The sequence below is a fragment of the Meleagris gallopavo genome, chromosome 21 (assembly GCF_000146605.3).
Source record: "Meleagris gallopavo isolate NT-WF06-2002-E0010 breed Aviagen turkey brand Nicholas breeding stock chromosome 21, Turkey_5.1, whole genome shotgun sequence".
In the NCBI taxonomy this organism is placed as follows: domain Eukaryota; kingdom Metazoa; phylum Chordata; class Aves; order Galliformes; family Phasianidae; genus Meleagris; species Meleagris gallopavo.
The window spans coordinates 1,454,238-1,461,026 of NC_015031.2; the positions used below are offsets into that span (position 1 = coordinate 1,454,238).

General features: G+C 57.8%; 1 protein-coding gene across 1 annotated transcript; it reads left to right on the forward strand.

Annotated features, from left to right (window-relative positions):
* The first annotated feature begins 1,027 nt into the window (after window positions 1–1,027).
* TMEM120A (transmembrane protein 120A) lies at window positions 1,028–6,609 on the forward strand. Its single transcript, XM_019621831.2, has 12 exons — window positions 1,028–1,052; window positions 1,222–1,495; window positions 1,871–1,987; window positions 2,357–2,416; window positions 3,090–3,185; window positions 3,434–3,523; window positions 3,923–3,988; window positions 4,469–4,530; window positions 4,772–4,864; window positions 5,342–5,406; window positions 5,847–5,915; window positions 5,992–6,609. The coding sequence occupies exons 1-12, from the start codon at window positions 1,028–1,030 to the stop codon at window positions 6,103–6,105; spliced, it is 1,131 nt and encodes a 376-aa protein (XP_019477376.1). The 3' UTR covers window positions 6,106–6,609.
* The last annotated feature ends 180 nt before the right edge of the window (window positions 6,610–6,789 follow it).

The window sequence follows — 6,789 nt, forward strand, 5'->3', positions numbered from 1 at the left end:
CCGTCCGTCCGTCCGTCCGTCCCCGCAGGAACGGGCCGGGGTGCGCCGTGTAATCCCCGCGAGTGAGTGGGCAGGCATCAGCGCGGCCCGGGGGTCACCCGAGGGAAAGCTCGGCTGACCGGCTCCGCTCACAGCTCTTCCCTCTGCCTCTCCACCCCCGCGGGATGGGGCGAAGCGGATGCTGTTGCGGACTCAACACAGCTGTGCCCAGATCTGGGGCAAGGGCGGCTCTGAGAAACGCGCTCTTGCTCCATAGGGGCCGGTCTGTGCATCCCGAAATCCCCGGGCTGGGACGCAAGGAGCTCTCACGGAGCGCTTGGCCCAAACCCGGCTTGCTCGTGGCCGACCCCTGAGCGACAGGAGCTCCTCTGGGAGCAGGGAAGGGTTTGCTGAGTGGGGACGTCCCTCCCGAGGTCGGGGTGTTAGTCACTGCGGGGTGACCTGGGTTCATCCCCACCTCACTGCTGGACACCGTGAGGGAGGCCGTGTTTCTTCCCTCCTCTGTGTCTCGGTTTCACCTTTCTCCTTTGGGAAAGGCTTTGACACCTGCTGATAAAGTCCCCGATAAGAACTGCGGAGGCTGGAAGGAGCGCACACCAAGGTCTAGTCCAAGGGTTGTTGCAAGCAGCGCTTCGTTCCTTGGTGGCTCTGGGGCTGCCTGTGGTCGAGGTGAGGTTGTTTTTCAGCTGACAGGACCAGAAGGAGCATTGACATAGCACGGTCTCTCCTTTCCCTTCTAAATATAGCAGAAGAATGGCATCTAGTGTCACCCAGGTGCGGTTGGGTTACGGTGGCACAGGGGGCCACCGGCATCCCCCAGGGTGAGCTGTGGGCAGCAGGCACAGAGCCCTGCTCTCTGGCCCCATGTGGGGCCAGCTTCAAAACCACCTCTGGGTTCAGCCCCCAACTGTACCCCAGTCCAGCACTGCGTGGGTCTTTCATGGTGTCTCAACTGGAGAGCAAAGCTGTGGATTCCACAGCCCTGAGCACGAGGCAGCTGAGCACCCAGCCTGCTGCTGGACGTGCCATGCAGAACGCATCCTTTACAACGGGTAATGCACTCAGAGCTGGGGATGGCTCCCCAAACACACCTGACTGCCCACTGCCTTGTCGGACCGCTGCTGTGTTCCCCACCCTGATGTGCATTGAAGTTACAGATGCAGCTGCATCGTTTCCATACATTGCACTCCTGGTTTTCTACTTAAAGATATTTCTAAGCAGCAGCACAGAGGCTGTTGCTGTTCTGTTTTGCTGCAGTTCCTCATTGGGCTCAGAGCACTGTGGTTCTGGGGGTGTTCTTGTGGCACAGGCGTGCACTGAGTGCTCTGCGCATTGCTGGAGTGTGTACCTGCAGCACACACTGCTCTCATTTGCAGGATAACCACAGGCTGTACAAGCAGAAGCTGGAGGAGCTGACCAAGCTGCAGGATGGGATCTCCAGCTGCATCACACGGCAGAAGAAGCGGCTGAAGGAACTGTCCGTGTCCCTCAAGAAGTAAGTTGGGGTGCTGGGAGGGAAGAGCTGCCAGGCAGGGCTTTCGGACCCGGCTCAGAGCAGCACAGATGTTAGCAAAAGGCTGCTGAGATCTTTGTGTACCCTGGAACAACTTCCTCAGCTTTGCTTCCCAAATTGTGCTTTCAATGTCTTTCCTGGTGATGGGACGAGCTGCCCGTCCTCCCTGTGCTTTCCCTCCCACTCCCTTCCCTCTGGCAGCTCCTCAGCCTGCCCCGCAGATGGAACTCACTTCCAGTTTGCTGTTGTTGTCCTTGGGGTGCCCTTGTCCCAGGCACAGCACTGTATCAAGTGCCAGCACGTGCTCGTGCTGTGACAGAGCCGATCCTGATGCCAGTGCCTGTGCTTCCTCCCCAGATGCAAGACTCACGTGAGTCCCGAACAGCGAGAGTCCATCCAGGAGATCCAGAGCCTGATCAAAGAGAGACAGAACGTTTTCTTCGAAATGGAGGCCTACCTGCCAAAGAAGAATGGGTGAGAGGTGCTCTATGTTTGCATGAGGATGATCTCTTTGCCAGGGGCAGGCAGCACAGCTGGGGTTTGTAGGCACCAGAGTCCTCCTGGGTGAAATCCTATGACATGCAGTACCGGGTCCCAGCAGCTGCAACGCCACTAGGCACAGCCCCATGGTCACCTGCAGGTGCCTGGGCAGCAGCCAGCCCAACTCTCTGCGTGGTGTCCTCCTGCTGCCCTTGAGCAGCTCTGAGTGGAAAATGGCTGGGCAGGAGATGTGGTGCCTGTCAGCAGCATGGGATGTGGTGGGAAAGGTGATAGCTGTGCCTGGCCCGTAACACAGGCAGCTTTGTGCAGGCTCCCACCTGAACATCTCTGCTCTCTCTCCAGGTTGTACCTGAGTCTGGTGCTTGGGAATGTGAACGTCACACTGCTCAGCAAGCAGGCTAAGTACGGTCTCACGTCGTGTGCGTGGGGAGGCTTGGGGTCCCCTTGTCACCGGGGAGTTACAGATCTGCCCAGGCTGAGCTGCAGCCTGTGAGTGCAGTACATGCAGGCATGTGGCTGGCTCGACCCACCTGGTGCAGATTCCTTGCCAGGTCTGGCCATTTCTCCCTTCCTGGAAGCAGCCCTCAGTCCCTGCTTAGCTCCTGTGTCCAGGCTGGGAAGAACCGCTGGCTGTAATGATTTAAATGGGACCCACCACCAAAGCTGTGCCTGAGTTTCCCCTGTGTTAGGCACTTCAAGAGGGACCCAGCTATGGGGAAGCCCTGGCTATGACAGCCAGTGCTGACAGCCCCCATGGTGAGACACTCAAAGCGAGAAGTGCTGAGCAGTGAACCCCAGACCCTGCTGTCTTGTTCCGTGAGCTCTCCATGAAATGCATCAATGCTGATCTGCTCAGCTTCCTGGAGTCCCCTGGGCCACCTCCCCAGCTGGCGTAGCTGTGGAATGATGCAATGCTGCCCTGTGGTTTGCTCTCCTCTCAGAAGTGTTTGGGGGACAAGGATTTCCTTAACTCTTGCAAGAGGTTCCCAAAAGGGCATCCCAACCAGGTGGGAGGGGAGGATGCAGCCTGCCAGCAGCCACCTTGCTCCAAGCCAGTTCTTGTACACCCCTGCAGGTTTGCTTATAAAGACGAATATGAGAAGTTCAAGCTCTACCTCACCATCATCTTACTCATTGTGTCCTTCTCCTGTCGGTTCCTTCTAAACTCCAGGTGAGTCTGCCTGGGGTGCTGGGCAGAGATGTCCTCCCAGAGCCTCTGTATTCATCTCTGGTCCTGAAGAGCCCAGAGCAACACTAAAGCTCAAAAAATGGAGCTGAACAGGAGGTCTCAACGAAGGGACTGACTGCCCCAACCTTGTAGCTCTGCCCCTGCCCTGGGGACACAGTAGCCTCCCAGGGATGAGCATCCTGCAGGGATGTGGTCTCCTTGCTGTCTTTTCACCCTGCTTTGTTTGCCAGGGTGACAGATTCTGCCTTTAACTTCCTCCTGGTGTGGTACTACTGCACGCTGACCATCCGGGAGAGCATCCTGATCAACAACGGATCCAAGTGAGTCTCTTTTGTTTCAGTGTGGGCAGTTAGTTCTTCTCTGTGGGCTGAGAGAGATTGTGCACCCATCACACAGCTCTGTGCTTCCCAGGGATGCAGCTGACACCTCCTACTCAGGGTGTGTAACGTACCTTGGTAATTAGCCCCCATACAGTAATTAGCTGTGGTTTTGAGGGCTGGATGAACTCACTGTGTGGAGGTGGTGTGGAAGGTGCAATGCCCTGGGTACCACCTGGGCCGGAGGCGCTGGGTCCTGCTCCATTCATGTCCCTTTCGTAACCATCTCTGCTCCTTGCCTTGCCCTGGGAGCTGCTAGGTGGCTGGCACTTGGCTGGCTCTGTTTTCCTGGGGTGCATTTGGATCCCAATTCATGACCACTTGCCTGTGTCTGTCTTCCAGAATCAAGGGCTGGTGGGTTTTCCATCACTACATCTCCACGTTCCTCTCAGGCGTCATGCTGACTTGGTAAGTTTGCATCCTCAGCTCCTGTGTGTAGGGACCTGGCCTGCCTGTGCCATGCCAGCCTGGCTGACAGGGCCTTTGCTCTCCGTGCCCTAACCCACAGCTGTATTCCTCCCCACGAGCATTATGGTATAATGATCAGCTCCATGCATTCCTCAGCAGACCCAAGCACCCTAAACCAAAGCAGCCATCAGCACCTCAGCGAGGCAGGCAGCACAGCCTGGGTCTCTGTTGGGAAACACTGTTCCCAGTGTTGCAATTCTTGTCCAGGGGCTGTGCAGTGTTTTCTTGACCCCTGTCCTGCCAGCCTCCTACTTCCTGGCTTCCCAAGCTGGGCAGATAGTATTCTGTGAGACGCTGACACCGAGGGTCTGTGCTGTGGCCCCCCTGTTCTGCTGGGAGCGGCAGCAGTGCTGTAGGGCAGGCAGGGTTGGCAGCATCTCCTCACTCCCACACACCCTTATCAGTGTCCTCTCTCCGCAGGCCAGATGGGCTCATGTACCAGATGTTCAGGAACCAGTTCCTCTCCTTCTCCATGTACCAAAGTAAGTGCTGCCATGCCTGCTGGGCCAGGACCTGCCTGCAGTGGCCAGGCGTGCTGTGCTGCCCAGCTCTGCAGCAGAGGACTGACTGGATACTCACAGCCCACTGGGGTTTTCCCTTAGCTCTTCTCCTGCCTTCTGCCTCCCAGGGGCCAGGAAGAGCTCTGTGCACAGGCAACTCGAAGCTGAGCCGGTGCTGAGCCCACAGGCTGGTGCCTCCTGCCCTCATCCACTTTCTTTGCAGGCTTCGTGCAGTTCCTCCAATACTACTACCAGAGCGGGTGCTTGTACCGGCTCCGAGCACTGGGCGAGAGGCACAACATGGACCTCACTGTGGGTAAGCCAGGATCTTCCCTGAGGTCGTCCTGGTCCACCTGGACATGCTGTCACCTCTGCTCCTGACAGCAACCCCCCTCCCAGGGCGAGGCCGGTGCTGGCTAAGTGGGTGCTGTGTTCCTGTTAGAAGCAGTGGTGATAGTTATTTTTGTTCCAAGATTGGTCTGACTGTGGTTTATGGCTGGTGGCATTAGAAAAGATGCCACAAACATAGCCAGCATCCCCTCAGTGCAGCCTCTGCAGCGCAGTTCTGGCTGAGGGCAGCCCCACGGGAGCAGCTTCCTCCAAGGATACCCACTCTAGACCCCAGGGATAGGAAACCTGCCGCAGTCCTCCCACACTCCCTGCACTTGTAGTGCCCTGCAGGGCCTCAGCCAGGCGTGGGATGGCCACTGAACCTCCCTGCCCTGGCCTTCGGAGCTCTGCACTGTCCTGGCCCCCTGTGAGCACGTTCTCAGCAAACCTTCATCCTTTGCAGAGGGCTTCCAGTCCTGGATGTGGAGAGGCCTCACCTTCCTGCTTCCCTTTCTCTTCTTTGGACAGGTGAGTGCACCAACCCTCCTGGGGACACATGGGAGGCCTGGGGAGGGACTGAGCCACACCATTCCTCACTGTGCCCTGCAGCCTGGGCTGCTGCAGGCACAGGGTACAGGTGCCAGAGGCTGAGCCTCGTCTTCTTCTCCCAGAGCACCCACCTCTGTGACTTGGCTAGTGAGATGTGGAGCTGGTAGTGCTGCTAAATGCTTGAGCGCTGTGTAAATACAGCAGAGGGGCTCTGACAGCCCTTCTCAAACCCTTCTGAACTTCAGCTCTTGAGCTGCTACAGAAGGTCCAATTCCACCATTTAAGCTGATGCTAACTCCAAGCCCGTGTGGGGTTTCATGGCTGGCAGAGGCAGGCTGGCCTCATGCGAGGGAGCAGCCAGCTGAGCATCAGCGTAAGGGTGAGCCTTTGACAATCCCCAAGTCTCCTTTCTCCTGCAGTTCTGGCAGCTCTACAACGCTGTCACCCTTTTCCGGATGCTGCAGCACCCAGAGTGCAAGGAGTGGCAGGTAGGGGTGGCTCATGGGCGGCTGTGTGGGGAGGGGTGTCCATCCCTGCTGCCTCACAGCTCCGCGGCTCCCACAGGTTCTCATGTGCGGCCTCCCCTTCTTCGTCCTCTTCCTGGGGAACTTCTTCACCACCCTTCGTGTTGTGCACCAGAAGTTTCAGAACCAGAGCAAAGACACAAAGCGGAACTGAAGAGGAGCAGCACGGGGACCAGGACTATTTCTCCCCGCTGGCTCCATCGCATTCCCATCTCCTTGCCTTGATGCCGTCCAGACTCTGGTGTCTCACCCATTCTGTGCAAGCCTGGATGCAGGACAGAGCTGGGGCTTGCTTGTGAATAGAGAGCGTGTTCTCTGTGGTGCTGAATCTGTGCCTGTGTCACTCAGCGGGCAGCAGGAGCACCCTGCAACACTGCCGCGGGGTGGAGCGGGGGGCCTGGGGCCCTGAAGCCACATACAGGAATGCTGCTCCTGCAGCCCCCCTATAGCAGGGAGGCTGAAGGCTGCACATGTGCTGCAGTTTGGGATGGGGCACCGAGTTCCTCCTCACCCTTCAATGTGAAGAGGGGCTGAGCAGGCAGAGCTGTGGGCACGGGACGAGTGGGAGCACTGCGAACCTGAGAACCAGGCTTCACAGCTCCCTGGCCTTGCAGCTCTGGAGGATGCGTATGCAAAAATAATAAAGGGAAGGTACTTCCTTGGTTCGTTGGGGTCTTGGAACAGAGCGCAGGCATTGTTCTGCACTCAGGCAGTCTGGCAGTGGGCTGTCATTGCAGGGGGGAGGGATGAAAGTCGTTTGCAGCTGCTCCACACCTGCCTGGGGTGAAGCACAGTTGATTGGGGCATGACAGAAACCGCAGGGCTGAGCAAAGCCATG